The sequence below is a fragment of the Prinia subflava genome, chromosome 1 (genome assembly GCF_021018805.1).
Source record: "Prinia subflava isolate CZ2003 ecotype Zambia chromosome 1, Cam_Psub_1.2, whole genome shotgun sequence".
Taxonomy (NCBI): Eukaryota; Metazoa; Chordata; class Aves; order Passeriformes; family Cisticolidae; genus Prinia; species Prinia subflava.
Genome location: NC_086247.1, coordinates 103385734 through 103413236, shown reverse-complemented (window position 1 = coordinate 103413236; position 27503 = coordinate 103385734). Strand labels below are relative to the sequence as shown.

General features: G+C 37.8%; 1 protein-coding gene across 1 annotated transcript in view; it reads right to left on the bottom strand.

Annotated features, from left to right (window-relative positions):
• The window catches only part of CNTNAP2 (contactin associated protein 2), a 1042914-nt gene that overhangs the window by 680946 nt on the left and 334465 nt on the right, over positions 1–27503 (bottom strand). The window contains exon 3 of the mRNA XM_063405816.1: positions 1437–1630. Coding sequence (XP_063261886.1) covers positions 1437–1630 — 194 coding nt within the window. The remainder of the gene's footprint in view (positions 1–1436; positions 1631–27503) is intronic.

Sequence of the window (27503 nt, the reverse complement as noted above, 5' to 3'; positions counted from 1 at the left end):
ACTCCACATATTAACTGAGTTTCTCTTATACAGATAAAATCATTCACCTTAAGCTCTGTATTTGACATTCATTTTTAATAACAGAAGACCTTAATAAAAGAAGCACCTGGCAAAAACATGAATCTAAAATATCACTATGTTAAATCTTGTCTGCTTTGACATAACAGCTAATCACTTAATTTCGTTTCAGAAAGAATCACATTTTCTGTTTTCAAAGTATATTTTTGAAAAAGAATACCATCTGAAAGAAATACTATGAGTATATGCATGTTAAGTAATAGCTATCATTTTTTTGTCAGCAAAATGGAAAGCTAGTGTTTTCAGCAAGAATGAAATTAGCAGTTTATCCATGAAAAAAATGTAAAAACCAAAGCCAAATTATATGCTTTTTTCCTAAAATTATTATAGCATAAATACCCCTTGTCATGGTTTAACCCCAGGCAGCAGCTGAGGACCACACAGCTGTTCACTCACTCCCCCACAGTGGGATGAGGCAGAGAACAGGAAAAGTGAGCAAACTCATGAGTTGAGATGCAACCAGTTTCACAGGTAAAGCAAAAGCCACACTCAAGCAAAGTCATAAAGGAATTCATTCACTACTCCACATGGGCAGGCAGCTGTATGGGCATCCCAAGAAAAACAGGACTCCATCACCTGTAAGAAGACCTGGGACAAGAATCGTCATCACTCTGAACATGCCCTCTTCGTCCTTCCTGCAGGAAGGAGGAAGATGTTGAGCATGACTCCATATGGCAAGGTAAGGGATATCCCAGTGGTCAGTTGGAGTCGTCTGTCCTGGCTGTGCCTCCTCACAGTTTCTTGTGCCCCCACAGCCTACTTGCTGGAGAAGGGTGAGAAGTAGAAAAAGGCCCTCAGGTTGTGCAAGCACTGCTCAGCTTTAAGGAAAATATCCCTGAATTAGCAACATTCTTCCCAGCACAAATCCAAAACACATCCCCATATTAGCTGCTCTGAAGAAAATTCTTTCCATATTAGCTGAAACAAACACAACTCTTAGCACTTGTATGGAAAACAATACATAGATGCTAAAATTGCTCTCTAGCACATGTATGCACAGGGACAAAATTAGCTTCCAAAATTTTAACAGGAGAATTTTCAAACCCCTATTTTATCTCACTCCATGAAATCAGTCAAAAGGAAAGAGGAGGCAAAGTGTAAGGCACACATTCAACAACAGCAGCAACCAAAACGTTTTTGCATGTTCTGCTAAGTACCATCATTCCAAAATGGGTTTGCTAATCTGGGGATAGCCCTCCTGACAGCAGCTGCAACTTCAATCACTGTGGTTTGAGCAAAGCTCTGTTCTGTCCTGACATAAACACTGAATAGTCACACAAGTCGTAGAATTCAAAAAAACCCCACTGACAATCAACACCATTATGAGCACATGTCCCCATTTCACAGCAGTTGCTTACCCAGATGTTTCCATCTTGGTGGTATGGTTTCCAGTTTCTCCCTGTGTCACTGTAGAGCATCCTATACTGGGTGACCCAGTCAGAGCTGCTGTACCTGCCTTGAGTTGCAACAGCACTGATCTGCTTCCTGTTCCCAAAATCCACTTGCAGCCACTGGTAATGATCACTGTCTGACGGAGACCAACCTCCTGCACCTGTTGTGGAAAAGCAGAAGGGATATTTAGATCTCCAGGAGTCACCTTGATGTGAACTCATTGTGAAGATGCTGATTGCTGGAAGTTAGCCCAGATGAGAGGAGTAGAATACCAAAAAATTTGAACACATACAAAACAAATATGCGTTTCCATTAAAAAAAAAAACCAACATGCAGAGCAAACTTTAACACAGGCTTTAAGTACATTAAATCTACTGCCTTAATCATACTTTATATAATTATAATGGTTTAATAGGATGCCTGTTAACCTATAAATTCCTTTAAATGCTTTAATTACAGCTTATTACTTTTTGCCAAATTATAATTTTTCAAGGGTTGGCCAATTTTCCATGAAGTTCTTTTTTCACAGTGAGGCACAAATCAATAAAAATGTTTGGATTTTCTATGCCTTTTCAAAACATTTCAAGTTGAAGGGATAGTATAGATAACAAATGAAGAAGTAAGAGCAAGTTCTCTGCTTTTTTATGTGTCACTATAGAGCACAAACCGAAAGATCTACCAGAAGAACTGAGAAAGAAGCAGGTACTGCAGATGGAGGTTTTTTTACAGGCTAGTTTTACAGGCTAGATCCAGTTTTGATCCGCAGTTGTACAAGCTGTCACAGATTACATTGGCAGATGCCTTACATAAGTGTTATTGCTCTTTATGGGTCTATAAATTAACTTGACAGTAATACTATTAATATTCTTCTCAACCACTAGACTACATTAAACTGTTCTAAATAAAGAAGGCCAGTGATGCATTGATAAATGTAGTATTGAGGCATTAATTAATGCAATTTCTTACTCTGAAATAAAAATATTAAGGGGGAAACTGTGTTAGGATTCTTCAGAGAATAATAAAATTTCTCAGATACTATAATGTTAAGCATTAGGAAATACATGAAATAAAAACCTCATCTATCAAAACATAAAAAGTGGAGCATCATTCTCTTTATAATCATAGCATACATTAATACACAGAAAGCAAAATGTTTACAGACTTGATATGATTTACAGGAGTTTTATTTTGCTTTTAGCTTTGAACCAAATAAATGTCTTGGCACACTATCAAATCATGTAGTGTAGTCCATGGGCCAATTGTTATTGCTTTTAATTTCAGTTATAGTCTTCAATTGATGTCACAATCCTCGCCAGCTTGCCAAACAAGCAACTTTGCTCTACTGCATCTTATATACTCCCATCATTAGGCGGCAGCATTGCCTCAGTCCTAGACAACCCTAAAACTCATTCAGCTGCTACAGGTGATAAGGTCTGCAGGTCATTAGATATTTTAATGTTGTCATATCGACGGGATGATCTGATGCCTTATGTGGTTACCTTTCCCTGTAATTAAAAGTGTAGCACTACACCAATGACAACTAACTTGTTAAAATTCTCAAGGTTTACAATAGATGTTTTCCCCCTGCTCTACCCAGCAAAATAAACAGGATACTATAGCTGTAGGGAATAGTTAAATGTTATTTAAAATAAATAAACCCAAAACCCCACCCTTTCTTGAAAGCATTTGCAGGAAAAATATTCCTACACATTCCCAAATTAAAACTAGATCTAGTTTTGCAGACACTGATAATTCAAAACAGAATGCAGCTTTGTCATACTACATTGCATGGAGACTGGAAGAGTTAGCTCTGCATACTTGTTGTAGTAGTAGAGATGATGTTTTCTCTCCCTGTCCTAATATCCTCATCAAATTGACTTATCTGAGACTGATGGCACACAAAAGATAATATGGCACTGTACTTAAGTCACCTTTGTAAAAAGGTTTAAGTCTGAGCATTTTTAAAATTTTTTATGAAAGACAAAGTTAAATAGTGAACGAAATTCCCTTCATCAATGCAATTGTTGAAAAAGAGTGACATACTATAATGCTATGAAGGTTAAAATAGATATTATGGTTTTACCATAATACAGGAGATTTACATTAAACCAGGAGATTTAGTTAAGCACATTTAAAGCAAAAGACTTTGAAGCATAACAAGATATAATTTCTTTATTTAGTCTTGTTACTGAGACAAGACTTTGACCTTCTCTAATTGATAAACAGTCATTTTAAATTTTAACTAGGTATCAAAGAGTCTTCATCTACAAATCCTTTGAAAAGTTTGTAAAAATTCAGTGTTTATTTTTATATAAGATGAGTTGGAAAGCATTTTTCACATCATGCTTAAGAAAAGTTAAAGAGATGTGACACAACAGTCACATCTAGGCCATGAGATAGAAACACTAGTTTTGCAAGACAGACTGCCCTATAACCATTTCTAACAAGCAAGAGACAAGGCTTTAGTCAATGTTGCAAAGAACATCAAACAATATTATCCTGTATCTCAGTTTCAGATTGCCTTCTGGCTTTTCCAAGCAAGTAAAAAAATAAAGTCAAAGGGTGAAGGAGAAACACGCCGTGTTGCAGCTAAATGTGCTGCTGAGCAGACCAGTGTGGTAAAGGAATGGGAAAGGTCTGAGTGGGCAGGGCAGTCATCAGCCAGTCATCAGAAGCAGCCTGTGAGCATCAATCAAATTTGTCCTCTTCCATTTTGATCCTCCAAGCTGGGTAATTTGGGGGAGATTACTACTTTGTTCATTTTGTTGCTGATACACGTAACCTCTAGTGGTTCAAGGATCGTTCCTTTTCCTTAATTTTTTTTTTCAGGTGCATACTCTAAATAAGCTATGAAAATGTTGGATTACATACAAATTTCCCCACTGTGAAATCTTGAAAACACGCTGAATTCACTGGAGGAATTTAAGTACATTTGTATCTCCATTCCATCTGAGTAGGTCCAAAAATCTCACATCTTTATAAATGTGCACATGCTCACAGTTCTGCATATCATTAAACATTTTGCTAAATAAACCCCTGCTTCTTCACTGGAATTCAGAATTTGGTTTGATACTGGATTGGGAAAAGAGAAGTTACTGATGAATAATATAATTTGCTTTTTTGAATGAGTGAGGAATTTGGAAATCAAACATAATTTCCACAATATGGCATTATTTTTGCAATAAACAGAAATTTATGACCAGTACATTATGAAAGAATAATGAGCTCTCTTTAGGGAAGGAGTAAAATAACAGCACGTTAGTAGTTTACAGGGAACATTATGTCATACTGAAACTAGAGTAGTGTATTAAAATTGTTGAATAATTGCTATTCAGAGTTATTATTCACACCTTGGTGTAAACTGTTCATTTTTAATAGTTATAGGCTATATCCTTAATTTTATTGCATTTATTATTTCCAATTTTTATTATGACAGAAAAATAGGCACTGGATACATGTTTTTTCATATGATGCTCCCTTTATTTCATCTACTGCCTTTTAATGACAAATAATACAATAAACTATGAAATCAATAGACTTACAAATTAAAAGGAGGTTAGAACTAAAAAATTGTTTTAAAGATACTAAACAGATGCATACAATACAGCTTACTTTCCTTAAAAAGGCAAGGAGCATTTACGGAGCTTTTTGGTAGTAACGGTGCAGAAAATTAGATTGAAGACAATATCTGCTTCGTATTTTTATTTTTATGCTGTTCCAGAATTTAATGTGATTAAACATATTCACGCAGTCAGCAACCAAAATATTTGACCCAGTGACATAAACCAAGTGAGTCATGAGATGCACTGATTTACACCACATAGCGCTCTACATCACACACAGGACAACTCATTTAAACTTGAGCAAGAATTCACATGAACTTCTGTCAACAGAGAACTCCAAGAATAGCAACAGGAAAGTCATCCCTGAGCATGTGGCCCAAATACCTTTGAGCATCCAAGAATCTTTCCTGTGCACAAAAGTCTGTGAGTTTAACCAGCAGAGCCAGCCAGACCACACCTGTGGTAAAAGGCAGCCATGAAAGATTTCATAAAGCTTTATTTTCAAAAGAAGTAATTTGATCTGCTCCTACTGCAGACAAACCAAACAACTGAAACAACATGTGACGTCTTATGTAGAAGACAAAACTATGTTCAGAATGTTAAGAACTTGTAAAAGTGGAAATTGTTTTACACCAAATAAAAGTGATTACTAACAAACAGTATTAGCTTCATTACAAGGGTTGAAGTTCACAGGCTTAATTTTTTTAAATTATGAATATTCTAACACATTTTCTGTTTTTATTGCATTTTATTCCCCAGGTTGTTTCTGTGGAACAGAAAGCAGCATGAAAAACAGAGTTTATCTCTGAATGACACATTTATTTCTAGGAATATAAAGAATTTACGTCAACATGGGTCTATTTTTTCATGTATAATTCCTTCCGTTTAATTAATTACACAGTTCAGCTCCCTATTCAAAGTTGGGGAGTGAGTTACCTCCCATTTACTGCCCACAAATACAGCCAACATGATGAGGTAGCCTTACTTTCTTATCATTCCCCACAATGAATTGTCAGTAAACAGCAAAGTTGGGGTAGCCTCAAAGATACCGTACTTTTATCCAACTGTCATAGGATACTGAGTTTACAGATCTATAAGAAGGGGGACACTGATGATTTTTGAAAATGTCTGTTCTGTTTCAGTTAGAAATCATTCTTTTGAAAATTAGGGACTTTCATTTTCATTCATGATGAAAACTGAAAACATAAATTTGCACAAGAAGAAGTTTTGTTTTAGTCTCACTTGTTCATCACTCCCTACTTCAAATCACAAAATTAAAAATACCAGTATGCAGTAAGTTTAGTGTCCTACTCTTTCCAAATCAGTAATGAAAAAGTTTCAAGGACATACAATAAAAAAGAAGACAATCCTTTCTCAGAAATTTCATTATAAAGCAAATTATAAATGTAAGATGGAGGTTTTGGGGTAGCTACAATTCAGTGGATTATTTTATCTAAGGATAGACAATTCTATAGCCTTTCAGCAAGGAAAAAAATATGCAATTTTTAATAATTACATAATAATAGCCTGAAACATTCATAGAGTTTGAACCATCTTATTTTTATGGGAAAACCACAACATAATATTTCAATGAGAAATAACACTTTCTAGGTCACTGCAATAGCATGAAATCAATATCGTTTGACACCTTGCTATTTTCCAAGACATTGCTTGTCATTCTGCTACATAAAAGATAAATCAAGACCAAAACGAAATCTTTGAAATACTGAGATCGTTCATTTACTGCACTTCAGAGAAAATATAGGCAGCCATTTTCTACAGTACTTAGAAAACAGTGTGAGAGACCTAAACTCCTAAATGGCATAAATCTACCTGCACTCTTTTTCACCATTGTAGTTAAGCAGGACAGCAATGGACGTTTTCCTTTTTGCCTTGTCTTCTTCTGTCCATTTTATAATACAGTGTAGTTAAAGATATTACTCAGAGAAAATAAAATGCTTCCAGCTGTGAGGCCCCCAACAAAGGAAGGATGTGGAGCTATTGGAGTAAGTCCAGAGGAAGTCACAAGATGCTCTGAGGGCTGGAGCACATCTCCTATAAAGACAGACTGAGAAAGTTGGGATTGCTCAGCCTTGAAAAGAGAAAACTTTGGGGTGAAATAATTGTAGTCTTCCAGTGCCTGAAGGGAGCCTACAAGAAAGACGGAGAGAGATTTTTTTCCTAAGGGTCTGTAGTGACCAGACAAAGGAGAATGGCTTCAAGTGGAGAGAGAGTAGATTTAGGTCAGATAAGGAAGAAATTCTTTACTCTGAGGCTGGTGAGACACTGCAAAAAGTTGCACAGAGAAGCTGTGGGTGGATGCCCTATTCCTGGCAGTGTTCAAGGTCAGATTGAAGAGGGTTTTCTGGTCTGGTAGAAGGTGTTGAAAGGAGATGACCTTTAAGGTCCCTTCCAATTCTGGAATGCTACAGTGGGTCTAAACACACTGGGAAAAGTTATCCTTATACAGAAATCTTGGATGATTAAAGACTTCACACTTCAAGTTGCTTTGAGGGAAGGTCACATTTACAGTGTACTGATAGAGTCCTCCAACAAAGACACTTCAGCCCTCTTGCAGGGCTTCACTTCTAATTGAAACAATCTTTTCCTGATACTGGCATGGACGAACATTTATTTTCTTATCATAAAGAGTGTGCATTTGTTTATTTCTTGTATCCATCTTCTGTTCTAGCTAAATTTGGATTTATAATCCATTCCCTATCTTCAGGGTAGGGATTTGCTTTTGCATTTTTGAAAAGCTCTTCTTTTTAGCACATAACAGCAGGGATGCATTTGCAGACAAGATCATGCATAACACCAATGATGGGCAAATAATGAACATTCAACTTCAAGAGAAGCAAAGGATGATATTTAGAAGGTACAAAATACTGAGAAAATAGCAGCAAGAGAGAAGAAGAGAACAAAAATAATGATTAGATATCTTCTTCTCTAGAATTCACATTAGAATTTACCCCAGTCAAACTGTATTTACTAAAAACTGGCAAATGAGATCCAACCTTTGACCTATTTCTCCATGAGCTTCAACAGCTTTCTGCAAGTGCAGCAAGAATTAAGAGACAGTAAGCTCTGAAGCTCCAAGTTCCCTATAAAATAAATCTAATCGAATAAAACTCATTTTGCAGGGGTAGGAGATTGGACAGATTTAATATTCATTCCTCAAATTATCCTTCTTTCTTAGCAGCTTAAAGATGCAAGCCTATAAAGGGTGTATGCTTTTCATTTTTTAGACTATGTAAAACAACTTTTTTTTTCTATTTTGGTAGAGGAGAGTAAGGATCATTCCTTATTCACTGTAGCAAATTTTTTTGGACATTTTTAGACTAATTTTAGAAGACTTGCCTTCTAGTAAAAAAAATTAGACAGGGTCTGTATATGTAAAAAAACCCCTAATTATATTTCTTAAAATGATTTCATTTTCATTTAGAAACCTGAGATTTAAAAGTAGAAATAACCCAAGGGATAACACTAGTTATCAGGGTACAGTCCACATAGATCTTTTTTAAAAGAACATTGAAATCACTATATTATTTTTTAAATCCCAATAGATCGCTTTTACAGTAAATGCAATTAAAATAAATCCCTTGATGTAGTGTCTGCTTCTTAATACCCACTGCTTCCTAGTATATCTTAACTGAGCACACACCACATATGAGGGAATGAAAAGTCAATCTGCCCTAAGGAACAGTGGTGATAGCCAAGAAAAATTGATGCAAAAGAGATCTCATTTTTGTCACTCACACTTGTCAGACCCAAAGTAGGGGAAAAAAAGTCAGAAACCTAAGGAGTCTCATATCCTGAATTCACTGTTGGGGAACAAACACTTTGCAGCTTTGGTTATTTTAATGAACACATCACTTTAAACTATGCCTTTCCCATCTGTTCTGCTCTCTAATTACATATGCAAAAAGAAGCTCACTCACAACTGCATCCTAATGGAATCTTAAACAAAACTTGGAGAGATTTAAATATTCTGTGCGCATCATCTGTATTCAAGGCATCAAGCAGCTTCTTCTCCATGAGGTGTTTTCTTGTTTTTTAGGCAGAAAGTTGAGGCAAGGCAATGGATCGCTGCACCCTGGCATACAAATCCCTTGCATACAAAATAACCACCGTGGCATACAAAAGATGAGGTAGAGTGTAGAGAGATCTCCCTTTCCTCACAACACCTTTGCAAGTACCATGACACAAATCTCTCATTGTCTGTTTATCATTGCAGCACTGGGGTTTTCCTGACAACCCAGGTCATATCTCCGGCAAGAACTAGCAAGTGTATAGTTACTGGAGCACAGATACTACCTCTGCAGTGTCTGTGCTGAGGAATAGAGCCCTGGTTAGTAGATTCTTATCCAAGATTTTAATGATGGCCAGATCACAAATAGCAAAGGTTTACTGACTGTGATTGAATAGCGTTTACATCACTTTAAAATACAGATAAAAGCTCATTAGGACACTTCCTTGCAACTCCTGTGATCCTTCCTTAGTAGAGATGCCAGAGGAAAAGGAATTAAGGTATTCCAGCACTTGATTTATACCATCTCAATAGCAATGAGATGCTTAAACACTTCAGTCACTTAAGTCATCTCCTGTTCCCATTAGTTGAGCCCACGAATTGATGGAAGGTGAAGCTGAATTACTGAAAGTTATATCATGGTGTTCCAGCTTATCTTGATTAATATTTTTCCCTCAAATGATTGCACATGAAAAATGATTAAATGATGTAATTCTGGCTTACATATCTTGTTCTGTGACAGGTCTTCAGCCATAAAAGATAAAAGCTGAACCTCCAGTCTTACAGAGACTTGCCATGTCAGATCCTGTAGGGAACATAGTTTGTGCTTCAGTATATACCAGTGAATCGTGCTTCAGTATATACCAATGTTCTAGTGATGTGCTAATAACACTCTAGTGAAACACTCACTGTGAAAAAATAGAAGCCACATGATTATTTCATTCTACTCAGTATCTGCTTTTACCTATGCTTTTTAACTGCAAATCTCCCGGTCTGTGTCTCTGACAAATAGATCTCCCTTGAAACACCCTGCTCCATGGTGTGCTCCCTCAGCTCTTTCAGGCCCTTAAAGAGTCTTAGCTCAGCAAGTGGAAAAAAAAACAGGGAAAAAATGCCTGGCTCCTGACATTAAATACAGTGGTTCTGAAGTCCAGCTCCCTTAATGATTGCCAACAGTCAACTTTTGCTGGCTGCTACTGATTGCAGCACCCACTTGGGCTCAGCTCCTGGGCTGCTACAGAATCTGAAGGCTGGACACTTTTTCCACTGTTACTCTTTTTACATTTCTACCAGTTTGTTATTTGTACTGCTGTTGATGTGGTTTGAGGTTTATAGTTTGCTTGGGTTTTAATACGGTTCTTCTTTAGAGACTGGCAAGAAAAAAATCCATTCAGGAATATATACTGGTTGAAGACTCTTCCCTAGTGTTTCTTCTCCAGGCTAAAAAAGCTGCTTTTCCTCTATATACTTTTCCATCTGCTCAAAATTTCAAACCTGAATTCCCATTTTGCAGGAATTTCTGAGCAGCTGGTCTCAACTTAAATGGTGGTGGTTTCTCAAAGATCAAAATTGTTAATAAAGCAGTCTGAAATATTCTTTCCTTCTTGAGTGGTAAAATCATTGTGCATTTTGATAATTTTCCACAAAAAACTATAAGTGAAGCTAATGAATTTTCAGAAAGAGGAACAAAATTATTGAAAGTAAAAAATTAAATCAGCCATTGCAACTGAAAATTTCTGAATAGCCAGAAATAGTTTTGTGAGTCTTTTCCATATGCAAGTTGCCTAGACAATTAACAGTTAGAGAGAGATATACTCTCCTCTTATTTGTGTCAATGTGGTATTGGCCCAATACTGAGAAAAGGACAGGACTTCCCCTATCTGCCTAATTGATTAGCCACTGCTTCCAGATGCTTCTGCAAATCATACCTTGCTCAAGATATCACAGGAGCTCTGATAGCACCAGTGCCATGCATGAATATCAGATACTGGTACTGCTCAATCTGTCCTAGCAAATGTGCTTAGTTCTCCTTGTTTTCCTTCAACAAGCAAGAGCACAGAATTGTGAAATATTGAGAGATGACTTTTGAAATCCAATATGCAGTTGATTCAAGGTGCTTGCGGCATTTTCTGTTTTAGCAAAGATAGAAGATAATTATTTTTTTCATTAATGCACCTATTGCAAGCAGTACCAAGATCCTTATCCTTTCTCTCCATTAAGAAAATATATTCCATTTTTAAAAATTACTCTGTACTGCTTCCATTTTGGTGATGAAAGCTCATATTATGCCTTTTATTTTGCTAATAGCAAAACATTTATTGATATCATATGCAGAGTCGCAAGAACATCAGAGGAACAATTTTCTTCTTTATTTTAATTTGCAAAATAATATGTTCATTTCAAGATAGAACTATACTACAGTAGAATTCAACTTTTTAGGGCAGCAACTTGCCTGAAGTCTATGGTAAACTACTAATAAACAATGAGGATTCCCTAATGAGTTTACACTCCTTGGAGCAAAAACATAGCCCTGTATAAAAAAAATCATTATAACCATGTGAGACTATGTGAGGGGGGAAAAAAAAGCCAGCAGAAAAAGTTACAAAACTAATAAAAGTATCAGTGCTCTTATCAGTGACATCAAATGTTAATTTATCCTCATGGGATTAACTAATCTGATACATTTTAGACACTAATAAGGGTAAGAAATTCTGCTAGGATTTTTATTCAATATAAATTAATGAGAACAAAGTTCGTTCAGCAGAACATTTCAAAAATTACACTGTAATAAATTAAAAGACCCAAATGCACATTCCAACCCTTCTTTTTAAAATTTCAACCCACAGAAGGGACAAGAATATGGAAATGTTAGCTTTAGAGTAGGAAGTTCAACATACATAATCTAGGAGAGGATTCAAAGCAGGATTTAACTTCAGGTGTCCTGAATCATCCCCATTTCTCCCCCTGCCTCCGTCAGACCTCTAACACTCAAGATGGCATGGCTCCCTAGGCAGAAATTAATCTCTCTGCAGCTTTCACACTCTTCATTTAAGCTCTTCAGGCTACAGATTGAAATAGTTGTTCTGAATGTATTTTTTTTTTCAACTCTGTCAGTCAAGACTCAACATTGCAGAGAAGAAAAAGGAACTTTTGCATGTCTAGACTAATTGAATATACCCATGCCCCCAACAAAAGGGAAGAAAAAAAATCCCACCACCTCAAATCTACAGCTAGACTGCAGATTAGACCTAAGTAATTTCTGTTGGTATGGAGCAGCAGTTGGCAGATGAAGAAACAGCCACAGCAACAAAAGGAGTATTCAAAACAGAAATCATCTAAATTGGCAGAAGCCATGCCCAGCCAAAAAAAGACCTGAGGATTACAATAGCTTTAGTTTGTGTTTATGTAAGTCCCTGTAATGCATCATTCACCTCACACAGACAACTGAGAAAATAAACAGCATTTTGAAACTTTATGAGGAATGATGTATTGCTAAAGCTAATTTCTCCTACTTCACCATAAATGCACAAGCCAGGGTTCCATCCCCATTGAGCTTGCTGCTCTGATCTTACAGAAGTTACATCTTCCTCTTCTTGAAAAAAGGTCACATTTTTTCCTGCATGTTGAAACAAGCAAGTCTTACTAAAAGTCTTCAAGGAAATTTCCATCTATTGAGCCTGAACAAGGAAACATCACTGCAGCTCAAGATAAATTGTCCAGGAATATCCATGCAACTGTATGACAGCTTTTCCATGCTCCCCTGATTCACTTTTATATTGCAGAAAGTCACTTATCACAGACAGTGTTTCTCTGTTTTCAGTTACATGGATATGATTCTTACTAAAGAAAGAGGGATTTTCCTTATGGCAGAAGCCCAGGAAATAAGTATGCAGCAAGAGCTTTTAAAGCACTAAAGTAGCTAAATCACTACTTCTGTAAAAATTGAATCCTATGATTATTGTGCTATAAAAATGTTTTAAACAGTCAAAACCACATGGCTTAAGAAGGGAAAGTGAGATATGATAATTCTATCTATTATGGTTGGAATACAGATTTAAATATAGGTTTTTGCAAAGAATGAATGAGAAAAAAATATGTGCTATTAATTGCGTGTATAAAAGCATCTTATCCCATCGTTTCGCTTCTGATTTGGCAATGCTCATTAAACATCAAAAAATCAGAGTCACTTACAAGATCTAGCCAATGCTTATGAAGCCACTGCAAATATTTTTCTCTTTTATTTTCATTACTACAATGAATTTTTTTTTTTTTTTTTTATCAGTGGAAGTAAAGTATCATTTGGAGAACAAAAGCTTTGTCATAGATTTTTACAAAGCAAATTTGTCACAGATGTTACTCTAGTAAAACCACTTATGTCTGTAACATATATTAATTTGATCTACGGAAATGTATAATATACCATGAAGTTATTCCCGACACACTCCAGAAAACTGGGTTGGCTTCATTCCACTGTGATGCCCTTCCAGCAGGTGTCAGAGATTAAAAGTTTTGCATGAGAATGAAGATATCCAATCTCGAAACGTTCTTCATTTGTTCAGAGAACATGGCACCCACTTTCTCATCCTAATTTTGTGACTTGTAATACATTCCTACCAAAATTTCACCCCACACGATCTTCTCCTTGGATCCTGACACACAAATGTCTCAATGACAGGCCCAGCTCTACTTTCCCAGTCTGTGTGTATTTGTGGGCATCACTGGAGAGGTATCTCTTTGCTGTTTTTCTCCTCCTGACATCTCTTCTTTTTTTTTTGCAGCTTTTGTTTTCCAACCCCAGACACCATTTCCCAATAAACTAGGGGTTGTAATTTTTTCGTACTACCCTAAATTCAGTGGAGGATCAAGAAGGTAGGGAACTGGAGCATTCATCCTGTGAGGAGGGACTGAATGACCAGGCCTTGTTCAGCCTTGAAAAGAGATGAGATGAGATGAGGAAATACTGTATCATCTGACTGTCTCACACAGGCTAAAGTATTTTGCATTATTCAGATCATAAAGGAAGGTCTCTACTCCCTAAAAGCTTTCCTTTTCTCTTTAAACAAGAACCTATAACCTACAGGGACTCAAATCTTTCCTCAATTTCTGTTGCTAAATTTGCCAATCTAGGTAACATTTCTGCTCTAGGAAACAACTCAGTAATAAACTCTCATGATTTTGCACACTTGTTTTTTTATTTTACCTTAAAAAAAGAAAATTGCTCTGTATAGCATAATCAGCACTAGCAACTATTATCCACATCAGGATAATAGTTATCATTTACTTATTATCGATGAACTCTACTTGTTCATTATATCATCTTATATTGTATTTCTTTCAAATTCTTGATATTGGGAAATCTTACTGCCATGGAAGTGGACTTCTTCAATATTCGTATATTCCTGCCTGATATCTCATGGTCAACAATCTCCACTTTTTTTTCTGAATACATATTTTTGGGAAGTTATAAGATTTCCCCATAGACCCCCTCCCAAATATGCAAAAACCTCCATGAGCCCCCAGAGAATGAGAAACATAGAGTGAATTTCTTGAATTCATTCTGGAAGTAAAATGGGCACAACAGGAGCAGAAAATTAACTTTCAAACTCTTGTCTTGGAAAGGAATCTATGGATTAATGCCATGGATTTGAAGAAGAAAAAATCTAATACATTAAAAGAAAAGTTTATCACAAAACAATTACCAATAGTTTCCTAATGGATTCAGTGAAATGGGACTAGAAAATCTGTCATCTTCCTCCAGCTGTCATTTGCTTGCATCAGTGCGAAAAATACCAGAGTCACAAAAATAAGAGCTGCTTCAGCTTGCCCTGTACCAGGTGCAACACTATTTTGCTATCTTTATCAATATTCTGCTACAATGTCTAAAATTCTGAATACCCTGCTTACAGCTCATTGTATTGAGCAGTGTCAGTATCTGCACAATGACCTTAGAGGAGACACGAGTGCATTTTGTGGAACCAGACAGTGAGATCAGCAACATGCAAGATCAAGTGCTGGGTGTACAAACTCTCTTAAGAATCTGAAATCAAAGATGACTAAGATTTAATAGTCTTCATCAAAGATCCAGAAAAAAAAATCATATTTGAGTCTTAATCAGCAAAATAATGGAAATTTTCTAAGGTTTCTACCAATCTTTATTTACAGACTCGAAATTCTCAGTTACATCTCTCCTGGCACAATGCGTATTTGGATCACAGCCAATATTTTTGCATTCCTTGCTCTTATCATAAAAGTCCTTGAATCCATAGTAAATGAAATTGTTTTAGTTACCACCAATTTTCTCCTGATTTGTGCAACTTTGCCTGACAAATTCATGTTTAAGGCTAGCATTGCCAAGCACCATGGAAAATGATCTAAAACAGTAGCTTGTGTCATGTCAAAATCCCTGGAGCTACACTCATCTGCTGAAAGATTACATGCAAGTCAGAACGTATTGTGTTACACTCTATCATGCCAGATCTGCAGTGACAAGTTTCTTCAACACTAAAGCTGAGTTTCTGAAGTGACAAGCCTCAGGAATCAAGCATCTGTAAAATCTCCATGTATGTTCCAGAATTTCAAAAAACACAACAATTTTTGTTACACATTTTTTAATCAAGCTGATGATCACTGTCACAAACTTAACAACACCTCTGCCTCAGCCATCAGCTTTTTAATATGCTACAACCTTTAAAAACTTGGTAATCTCTCTCTTTATGATGTGGTGTGACTTTCAATTAACCGTGAATAACTGTCGATGGAATTTGAGGTCATGGAAATGGCTGTGACACAGAAGGTACCAGTACTGCAATAGATTAAACATGTCCTTTTTGGTGAATGTTGGAGTCCAGGGCATTCCTCTGGCTGCCCTGAGGGATCTGGGACCCTGGCAGGGGGGTCTGGGACCCTGGAACAGAGCCTAAAACGAGACTGTCTTTGATCTCAGCCCACAGAAACAAATTACCAACATTACATGAAGAATTATAAGCCACAAGAGTGTGAAATAAATAGTAATTAAGTTCGTCACAAGGTGAAAATGTAGAATTTGGGATTTTAAGAATTTTAAATTACTACACAGCATCAAATGCAAACAAGCTGCTGAAATCTTCTCACCTCTGAAAGAATCCTTTCCATGGGAACAAGCTTTGTGAGAAAGATGAAGTTCTTGAGCTCCTCACCCAGAGGAGGGAATTTATTTTTTGTATCTACAAAGGGTATACACCCTCCCATCCCCACTCATATCCAAACTTTATTCTGCTGTTAAACTGAATCTCTGGGCACTTTTAGGAATTTTAATTGATTGTGCCAAATCACCAAAAAAGACTAAAAAATGTCATGGAAATTTTTTTTCTTTTTATAGGGCATAATTGTTATAAAATGTTGACTTTATCATTTGGAGCTTACCTCTTTTATTTGGCATGAGCTCTTGTTTCAAAGGAATTCTTAGATAAATTGGTGAACTTCATTTTATAGCTTTATCTATGTATCTGGCAAAGGAAATTTGATGCTCAGATGCTCAACTCTACATTGTAGAAGCACATTATATACTTTCAAGCAAACATAGTTGAAAGGAACAATATAATCCCTCTGGGAACAAAAAGAAATCAAATGCAGACATGGTACATTAGCTTAATAAAATCCAGGAACGACATCTACGAACTCTCTGGCCTGAGGGTCTCTTTAGGAACAAACACAAATGATCCTGTTTTTTACATAATCTTCCTTCACTAGCACTATCCACAGTGCAACATATCCTTTCAATTTGAACCAGGCAGTGCTGTGACAACTACACTTTAAAGTGTGTCCTAATTTGATGAGAGCAGTTTTCTGAATTAGCTCTGCAGCCACTGCATATCAATGTAGCTTTGTTTGAATAGATCTGAATTTAGGTTACTCCTACCTTATGTTTTCCATGTAAATTAGAAAGAAAAAAGACTGACACTCTCTCCATTAATATTAAGAACAAAATGGATTTCAGTTCTAGGCTTGTCTGGAAAATTAACAAAATGTAGGGGCTCAGTTTTCTAATATACATTTACAAAGCTATCTTTTTTTGTCTTTCCAATTTCATATAATCATTTATAACGCATTCCTATTCAATTTGCCAAAACATTTACAATTTTTTCATCTTTAAAATCTTCAGTTTTCCTTTGTGTGGAGTAGAAAGTGGTAGCATATTTTAAATATCATTTTGTCAGAAAGTTGCATATACTCTTTATTTAAAACTCAGTCAATACTTACTAATGCTACTACTATTGATCAACATCAAAACTAAAATAGGCATAATTTTTTGAATTAAGTCTTCTATAGACTCCACTTTCAATGTATTCAAAAATATTTTCTTTGGCTGGTACTGTTGATCGTTTAAAATCATGCGTAAAAGCACCGTATATTATATTTCCCATATTAACATTATATTTTAAATTATGCTATCAGCATCTTTTGGGACACTATTATGGGCTTTGCAGGTTTCTGTGTCTCAAGATGGAATTAACAACATTTGACTGATACACAAGCAGAAAACAGAATACTTAATAGTACCACTTCTGCTGGGCAAAGGCTTTCTGCAAAATACTAACAATGAGCTTCCAGCGTTATGAAAAACATAATGCCTATATTTATTTTTTTGGAAATAAAGCAGTCAATTTTTAATTGTTACAGATAATAATGTACATAACTAGATTACTCTCTATAATATATAATATATTCTAGCACCTTGACCAAAATCTGAAATCTCACAATGCTTTTTACTACTCTGAGCAGCATCCTGTTCCTCAGCTGTAATATTTAGACCTCTTTAGAGTTCTTAGGGCAAATTTGCAAGATAAAAGCCATGATTACAGTGCTCAATTTACTTGCTTGTAATGTGATATATGGTAAGTCTCTGAAATAATTGTAAGCACTTTTATAGCTAAGCTTTCAGCTGTGTTTCATGAAGCATATTAGACTATGGAGACAATCTATTTTTACTGTTATGCACCAGCTAAAAATGTGACAACCTTCTAAACAAGAAAAAGAAAAGCTTGCCATTGACAAAGGCCTGAAAACAAGAAAAATTCTCTTTTCAGGGAATACAAGATGGAGAGAAAAGGGAACATCTCTTTTCAGGTGACTAGAAATTATATGGCTTAATGATTCTGATAATACCCAGTGCTCTTGTCAAACCAAAGAATTATTTTATGTCATTTTCATATCTCTGCTAATTTAGGAATTTGTTTGTACTTTTTTACTTCATAATCCCAACTCTTATTTTTCAATAAGCTCTGAATCTATGACAATAGGTTAAATCAATTTATTTTGAGGTCTCTCCTGTCTTTTTTCTTATTTGCCATCAACTTCTCCTGTTCTTTAAAACTTCTTTGCGTTTGTAGATTAGTCTGAAAGGCTAAAAGTGTTGCAATCATCCATAAAATTGGATAAGCCTGTAGATCTCCCCAGCAAACCCTGTCATTGTGACTCCAGCCTCGTGGAGGGACTAGCTGTAAGGGAATAAGATAAGAGCACAGGAATTGCCATATCACACCTAGTGAGCTGGTAGACTAGCAGCTTTTTCTCAAAGGGTGCCTATTACCACCTACTTAAAAGCAAGGTGCTCCAGTCTCTGCTCCAACTGCTGAAAAAACATTCCCTGTGAAGGGCTCAATACAATTTCTTAATTAAAGTCTAATGGAAACCTGAGAACTGAAATGTTTAAAAATACTTTTTGCCAGTTAGTACCCAGTTTGTGGTGTCCCTGCTTTGATCCCCAGGTATGGAACTCCATCAGCTTTCCAGATGGTTCAGGACATGGCTCACTGAACAGCCATTGCTGATCAATGTGTTGGTTGCTGTCTTGGCTGAATTACACATTATTTACTGTTTCAAGATAAGGAAAAAGCTAAAGAATTATCACCACTGTGCTTAACATCATATAGTCCACACATAATATGCAGAATTTGGGTTTGCCTAGGAACTAGAAGCTTATTAAAGCAACTTTTAGAGGTTGTTCATAAGAATTAGACTCGTAATTGACAGCTTCTCTGGTCTCTCAAAACTTGTTATTTTTTTAAACTTAGCATTCAACTTTTTCTTCTTGAGAGCTGAGCACCATTTTAGCCCAATTTAGAAACTAATTTAGTTAATCACAAATATAGAAGCAAGAACATCTCTCCCTCCTCCTCCTCCTCCTCCTCCTCCTCAAAAAAAAAAAAAAAAAAAAAAAAAAAAAAAAAAAAAAAAAAAAAAAAAAAAAAAAAAAATCATCCCACCTGGAAACTAATACACATAAGAAATAATAAAACAGGCAGCTTGATATTGAAGAAAGTAAAGAAGTTCAAGTATCCCCTCCCACTGTATTTATTAAACATTTTGGCTAAAGTTGTCTCAGTAGATCACTATGCAATACCCAAGCTTTCCATCTCAACAAAAGCACAGTGCCCTGTTTCACTAAGCAATACTCTGGTTTGCTTATCTTTTTATATTACTCAGTGTCACTTGATTATTCCTTCAAAACTGAGTCATCATCGTATCATCCCCTCTATACTAGCAAAAACAAGGAAGACAGGGATACCTATAAAATAACTCATTCCTGATCTATAAATATTATGTAAATATAGACATGATCAAGTGCCTTTTTAAAATACCAGAGGATCCTTTGATCCTTACAAAAATCAAATAATTTCTGACAACTTTCTTAACTAAAGCAAAATTAGCTCGCTGGGAGCTGAGTTTTTAAAAGCCCAGCAGGAATGTTACATTTGATGGTAGTCAATACTGAAAAGCAAAGACATCTAAAAGACAACTTTTTGAAAAGCAGATTTCAAGCAAGCTAGCTTTTAATTCTTTTTTCCCATTGCTTATCACATTATACAGCCCCATGATTAACAGCGGAGAGAGACAATTTATCTAACATTGAGTGACTTGGAAAATTGACCATTCAAACAAATTTTGTCATAAAGAATATAAGTCTGTCCTAAAAGAAATAAAAAACCAAAAATCTGTCCTAGAAGTAGTCAGAAAAGTTTAGGGCTCTGAAAAGAAATTAGTTCATTGTTGATATTCATTTGTTTCTTAGCTGGCTGACAAACTCTCAAAGATGTTCAATATACAACAGTATTTTCCTGTGTGAACTATACATCACAGCCAAAAAAATGGATCATTTCAGAAGACAAAAACCAGTGCAGATAGCAGGAGGAAAGTGATAAATCACGGTTAATTTTTTTCTGAGCATTGTTTGGTCCTTAACTGAACTCTAGCACAACAAATTTTCATGCAGAGAACACATAAAATGTAACTTTTTCATTTTGTCTGTAGCTATCTGTGTCAGCATAACTAAACTGTTGCTTCTTAATTACACTGACAGTTTATCACCTTGCAGTGTTATAGTCACCTGACAATCACAAAATCAGCTGGGTTGGGAAACACCTTTGAGATCATCAAATCCAACCTATTACCTGACACCACCTTCTCAATTGGACCATGGCACTGAATGCCACTTTACAGCCTTTTCTTAAACATCTCCAGTGGTGGTGACTCTACCACCTCCCTGGGAAGCCCATCCCAATGCCCAATTATCCCTTTTTGTGAACAACTACTTCCTAATGTCCAGCCTAAAAGTGTGTTCTCTTATCCTCTCACTGGTTACATGGGAGAAAAGACCAAGCCTCACCTGCCTACAACCTCCTTCCAGGCAGTTGTAGACAGCAATAGGTCTCCCCTGAGACTCTTCTTCTCTATGCTAACAACACCAGCTCCCTCAGCTGCTCCTAACAGGACTTCCATTCCCGATTCTTCATCGGCTTTTTAGTCGTACTCTGGACATTCTTCAGCATCTCAACGTCCTTCCTGAACTGAGGGTCCAGAACTGGACACAGCACTTGTGGTGTGGCCTCATCAGTGCTGAGTACAGGGGAAGAATGACTCCCTGCTCCTGGTGGCCACACCATTCCTGATCCAAGCCAGGATGCCATTGGCCTTCTTGGCCACCAGGGCACACTGCTGGCTCCTGTTCAGCTGCTTTCACCAGCACCCCCAGGTCCCTTTCTGCCTGGGCACTGTCCAGCCATACCATCTCCAGCCTACAACATTGCAGGGGGTTATTGTGGCCAAAATTCAGGAGTTGGCACTTGGACTTACTGAACTTCATCTTATTGAACTCGGCTCATCTATCCAGCCTATCCAGGTTCCTTTGCAGAGCTCTCCTACCCTCCAATATATTGACACACACTCCCAGCTTGGTGTCAATTGCAAATTTGCTAATGGTAGACTAAATCCCTTCATCCAGATAATCAATAAAGATATTAAATAGGACTGTGCTCAACACAGGTCCCTGGAGGACACCACTGGCCACCAACTGGATGCAGCAGAATTCACCATCACTCTGAGCCTGGCTGTCTGGCCAGTTCCTGACCCAGCAAAGAGTGCTCCTGTGCAAGCCGTGGGCTGCCAGCTTTTCCAGGAGTATACTGTGGGAGACAGTGTCAAAGGCCTTGCTGAAGTCCAAATAGACAACATCCATAGCCTTTCCTGCATCCACCAGGCGGGTCAGCTGGTCATAAAAGGAGATCAGGTTGGTCAGGCAGGATCTGCCCATCCTAAACCTGTGCCGTCTGGATCAGGTCATCCTGTAAGTCCTGTGTGATTGCTCTCAAAACGAGCTGTTCCATAACTTTGCCAGGCACCAGGGTCAGGCTGACAGGCCTGTAGTTTCCCAGATCCTCCTTTCATCCCTTCTTATGGATGAGTGTCACACTGACCACCCTCCAGTCATCTGGGGCCTCTCCAGTTGAGAGAAATGGGTTTGAAGTTAATGTTAAAAAGAAATGTCACAATTTGTTAACAGTTATACTTACCCAACTGTAGTTATCTTGCTCAGAGTTATAAGTTCTATTTTGTAACCCCTGTTCCATATATTCCCAGTTTCTCCGCCCCTTCCACCCCTGCTGTGTACTGCCTCCGCTGCTCCCCACCTGCCAGTCAAGCAAGCACCGCCCTCGACACCGCCCCTGCTGCTCCACCGGGCTCCGCCTCTGTCTGGTTGCTGCAGACTCCGCCTCCGATGTAAAAGACTTCAAGGCTCCCAGGATGCACTTCCAAACCCGGAAGTCCAGTTAGGGCGAATAGCCCTTTAGAGCCACTGACCAATGCCAAACCGGAGCCTACGAAAGACACTATTAAACAAGCAACTGTCCAGCTAACAGCCGGAGCCTCGAACGTTCTCGCTCTCACCACAAGAGCCCTCTGGAGAGGTGACACCCCTAAGCACAACGAGCCACACCAGGCGTTCTGGAGAACTCCCGTGAGGACGGAAGCACCGGCTCTGCAGCATCAGCAGCAGGACCAACCATCTCCTCCTCTTTGGCGGTGCTCTCCACGGGAGCAGTGGCGGTGTGCGCAGCCCCTCGAGCCCCCATCCCTCGAAAGAGCTGATCCAATAAAGGCACTTTAATTGGAGCAGAAGGTCTCCTAGCCATATTTCTTACACAGTGAGCCAGGACAGTTGATAAATGATGGCCAGTGGCTTAGTGAGCTCTTCTGACAGCTCTCTCCTGAGCCTAGGGTGGATCCCATCAGGCCCCACTGACTTGCAAGCATGTACATGGCTCAGCAGGTCAATAACTGCTTCCTCCTGGATTACAGGTGGGCTATTCTGTTCCCTGTCTCCATCTACCCGCTCAGAAGGCCTGTTGTCCTGAGGACATATCTTCTTGTTGAAAATGGAGGCAAAGGAGGTGTTAAGTGTGGTGGTGTGTGTTTTATTTTGTGTTTCTTGCCCAGCCTTTCATTTCATTTGTGTGTTAGATATGAGGTTTGTCTCCCCTGGACCTGTCCTCCCCCATTCTTTGAGACAGGCACCATCCTTCATTTGTATCGGTTTGTTCTATTCTTAGGTTGTGTACCCTGATTATTATGCATACTGTTATATGTCAATTCCTTTGCCTGTCAGCTGGCCACTCTCTAGAAGTCTCCCTATTGGCCCCCAAGTACTTATCCCTTCCCTAATCTCCTCCTTTCTCAGTTGTCAATCCCCTGTATCCTTGCCCCTGTTTCTAGAACCTTCCCTGCCAATGTTCCCTAACTGGGTGTATCATTTGTTATCCTGTGTTGCTCCCCTCCCTTTGTTATCCCCATTGGATTTAGTTCTGTATTCCCTGCCTTAGACTCCTCCCTGAGTGTGCCCTCATTGGTTGTTTGCTTTGTGCTGCCCCCTCTATAAAACCCACTGTCAGAGCCCTGCTCAGGGTTCTTGGGGTTTTTGGTTCTTAAAGTTCAGTTCTTGGGGCTTTGGTCTTCGGTTGTCAATACCTTCAATAAACCTCCTGAGTTCACCCCAAGAATCTGTCTCGTTCTCTGCCTCATCTCTGTGCCCCAGAAAGCGACCACTGAGACCATTGGAGTCACCAAGTGGGGAGCCACAAACTCCGCAGGGGGAAAGTGTCGCGCCCCCTTGCCACTGTGCGTCCTGGACACCGAGAGCACACACTCAGTGACAGCAACAGTTAAGTACCTCAACCTCTTTGTGGTCAATAAAGAACAAAAGTATTTATTGTCCTGCCTTTTCCTATCAATGTATTTATAAAAACATTTTTTATTATCCTTCACAGAATTGGCCAGTTGAAGCTGTAATTGAGCTTTTGCCTCTCTAATTTTCTTTTTACATGACTTAACAACATCTTAAACAATTCTTGAGTTGCCTGCCCTGTTTTCCAAAGGTGGTAACACCCTCCTTTTTTCCCAGACGTTTTGCAGAAGCTCCCTGCACATCCAGGCCAGTCGTCTTCCCTGTTGACGTGTCTTGCAGCCCATATGGACAGCCCGCTCCTGCAATTTCAAGATTTTTTTCTTGAAGTATATCCATCCTTACAGCACCCCTTTGTTTCTAAGAGCTATTTTCCAAGTTACTCTCCCAGATCAGTCTCTTGAATAAGCCAAAGTCTGCCCTTTGGAATTCCAATGTAGAAATTTTGTTGATGCCCCTTCTTATTTCACCAACTATTAAGAACTTTACTGTTTTGTGGTCACTGTATCCTAGACAGCCTCTGACTACCACATCTCCCACCAACCCTTCTCTGTTTGTAAACAGCAGGTCTAGCTTTCTCAAATCCCAGTTACAGTGATAACCTAATAGAGAAAAATTATTCTCTCTCAGTCAAAGCAAATATTTTCTGTTGCTCAAAAATCTCTGAGGGAGATCTATACAACACTCCTGAACTGACATTCATCCCTTCCCTTTCCACCTTTACTTCATCTTAGAGGGACTGTGTAAAGCTGAAGCTTTCTAAAGAAAATTCTTTTGCTGAGTAAAAGCTGATCTACTGCTTCAAATGTGGCCCATTTTTATCAATGTTAAAGTGAGTCTTACACACAAAAAGAGTTAAAAATGAGTTTCATCTAAATGAGAAAAAACAAAGAGAAACCACCAGCATGTCTGTGACACGAGACTAAATGCTAAGTCAGAATCTTCCAGATCCAGGGATATTTTTTGTGACTTATGTAGTGACTTACATACAGAAAAACAAGTATTAATGTTCTGTCTCTAACTGGGTAGCTCAGATTTTCTTGTGAATAATCTCATTGTGAAAGCTGAAACACGAATAATAGCTGCACTCTCCCATCCTGCAACAAATAGTCTCATTTTATCACATTATTTCTTTTCTCTCTTTCAGCATATAACTGTAGTGGGAGGTTATAATGGTAGCCAAATAGCTCCCATTTCTACCAGCATTTATGCTTGTTTATGACTTATTGGAGAAAGGCAATGCTCTGGCTCAAATGCTCAAAGCAGCAATCTATCGGTTGCACTACACCCATCTGTGTAAGGAAAACCTGAACTGTGTGTGCAGGAGAGGGTGAAACACTCACAGCATCTGGCAGGAGGCACTGACCTTGGGAAAAGCTGACAGTGCAGCTTCTGTACACTCACAACACATCTTTGCCTTAATTTCAAAGCTCTGTACTTACACAGCTCTCTATATAAGTCTGAAGTGTCTTAGGTATATAAGTCTGCAGATAAAACCAAGTCTAGGATATCTAAACTCTCAGTCTCTGCTGCTTTTAAGTATATAAGACGGGCCAAAAGAGGTTGGCCAAGTTATCTTCTGTTGAGGGTTGTTTTTTGTTCTTTTTTTTTGGTTTTGGTTTTCGTTGTGGTTTTTTTTGTTTTTGTTTTTTTTAATCCTGCACGTTCCCACTGTTCTGTGCAAACAAAGTAACCCCAGTGTCTGAGGAACATGAAGTTTCCTAACTTGCTTGTTCAGTGGGCCAGCTGGTATAGCCAAGTGCCTTGTGAGGCATTGGTTTCTAGCTGAACTCTAATGTGCCATTGCTGTGCATTTTCAGACAATTCTCCATTTATATTAAGTCAACAATTTAATTGTAGTGTGCCAGTTTTTAAAATAAAATCAGAATAGTTTGGGTTGGAGGGGACCTTAAAGATCATAAGAGTTCCCAAGCTTCCTGTCATGTGCAGGGACACCTTTCACTGCTCAGTGCTCTATCCAGCCTGGCCTTATGCACTTCCAGGGATGGGGCATTTGCAGCTTCTCTGGGTAACCTGTTCCACTCCCTCATGGCCCTTATAGTAAAGAAATTTTCCTCAATATGAAACATAAACATACTTTCTTTCAGTTTAGAGACATTTCCCCACTGGTTTTGTCATTACATTAAAAAGTCCCTCTCTGCCTTTCTTGTAGGCTTCGTTCAGGTACCTGTAGGTTGCTATAAGGTTTCCCCAAAACCTCTTTTACAAGTTTTATTTCCAGCTCAACTTAAACCATAGCAGTATTCTGAGCAGAGCAGGAGAGCTAATCAGATCTGCATTTTCAAGATGAAGCCAGTAAGAACATCAAAAGAGATTTCTTAACTATTTACTTTAATGCCTCAATGCTGTTTAAGAAACTGTCAAATTAAACTCTCAAAGTAGTTGAAAGCTCAGAATTTGGCTACTCCAGGGAAAAACAGCCAGAGCTGCACTGGTACCCTAAGAGTAAGAGAATAGTGTATCTGTGATATATGCATCCAGTCTGGTTCTCTGTAAGGCTGCCTCCTCTCTGCCACTAGCAGAGCCACCTTCCTGCCAACTAACAATTCAGAACAATTAATGAATTAAGCTGAATTTTGTCTGAAAAAAGCTAGCTGCTCAGCAAAGTCAGGGTGATCTGCTGTCCTTGTCCCTGTTGCCTGAGAAAGCTGTCAATTTGCCTTATGTCTCTAGCTGGGATTGGAACTGCTGCCTCTGCAAATGATTGCTGTAAGAAAAAAATACAAAGTTGGAAAGCACAGTGCTATTTTTTTCCCTCCTCTCCATCTATACATGTATGAAATAAGCCAATTAGGTATTCTGAACACTTAAATTAACAAATTAGTTATGAACTGGAAAAAACAGTCATGCTTTCTGTATTCATCAGGCTCTGGTAAATTAACATAAGCTAATGACGCTTTTTTTAATGCAATTACTTGAGCTTCACTCTCTACAGACTTTGTTTCTTGGATTGTGTTTTGAATGAAAAGGGTGATGTCTTTCCTTTCTAAACTTATTTTTTAAATGCATAAATCTGTCCTGGATATACACTGGCACTTTTCTTTACTCTTTGTGGTGTTTTGTTTCCCTGCATCTTCACAAACTTCACTATCTTCTTGCAATGAATATTTGAATGTTTTTTCAGAGGAATGAGCTAGACCAAATGTTTTAATTTGTCCTTTTAAGAACTCCTTCTACAACTAATAGGTATTTATGAAAAATATTTAATTAGGCCAGTTGGTTTAAGCACAGAAAACAACTTCTGAAGTCCACCAAGTGCCAATTACAGTTTCCTTCTAAAGGAGGATGTAAATGTTTGTGGAGTTGAGGTGGGTTGTGGGTTACACTACAAGTCAAAGTGGGGTGCTTAACTATTTATTTTGAAGGTGAAGAATAAACAAAACTGATTATATGGTAGGATGTGAGGCAGATAAAGACAGAGAAAATTTTACACCTTGTTTTGATGCAAACAATGAGCTGAACCCAAATTCTTTATGGATTTTAAAAGAAAAACAAAAACAAACCCAGAGACTGAAGTTAGTGCTACACAAACATTTATTATAAGTAATACCAAAAGGACATGTTTTCATTTACTCTCACAGGTAATGGAGCCATGTATTGAAATGAATATTAAGAAAACTCCAAAAAACACAAACAAAAACAAAACCAAAAAGCTCTCTAACAACACAGAGAATTCCCCCAGTACAAAACATCAGTTGCTTGTATTCTCTCTAAAGCATTCCAGAAATATTTTTTATACTGTGTGTAACACAAATAATGATATGTCACACACAAACATGTCTTTTAGGGTCTATTAATAGGTGAGGCAATAGAACTTACCTTTTTTAACCATAATTAACTTTCCATATTTTTACATGGATAAGTAATTAATAAATAAGGGCTATCAATTTGTCCTGACTTCTGAAAACCTAGTTTGATCTACACT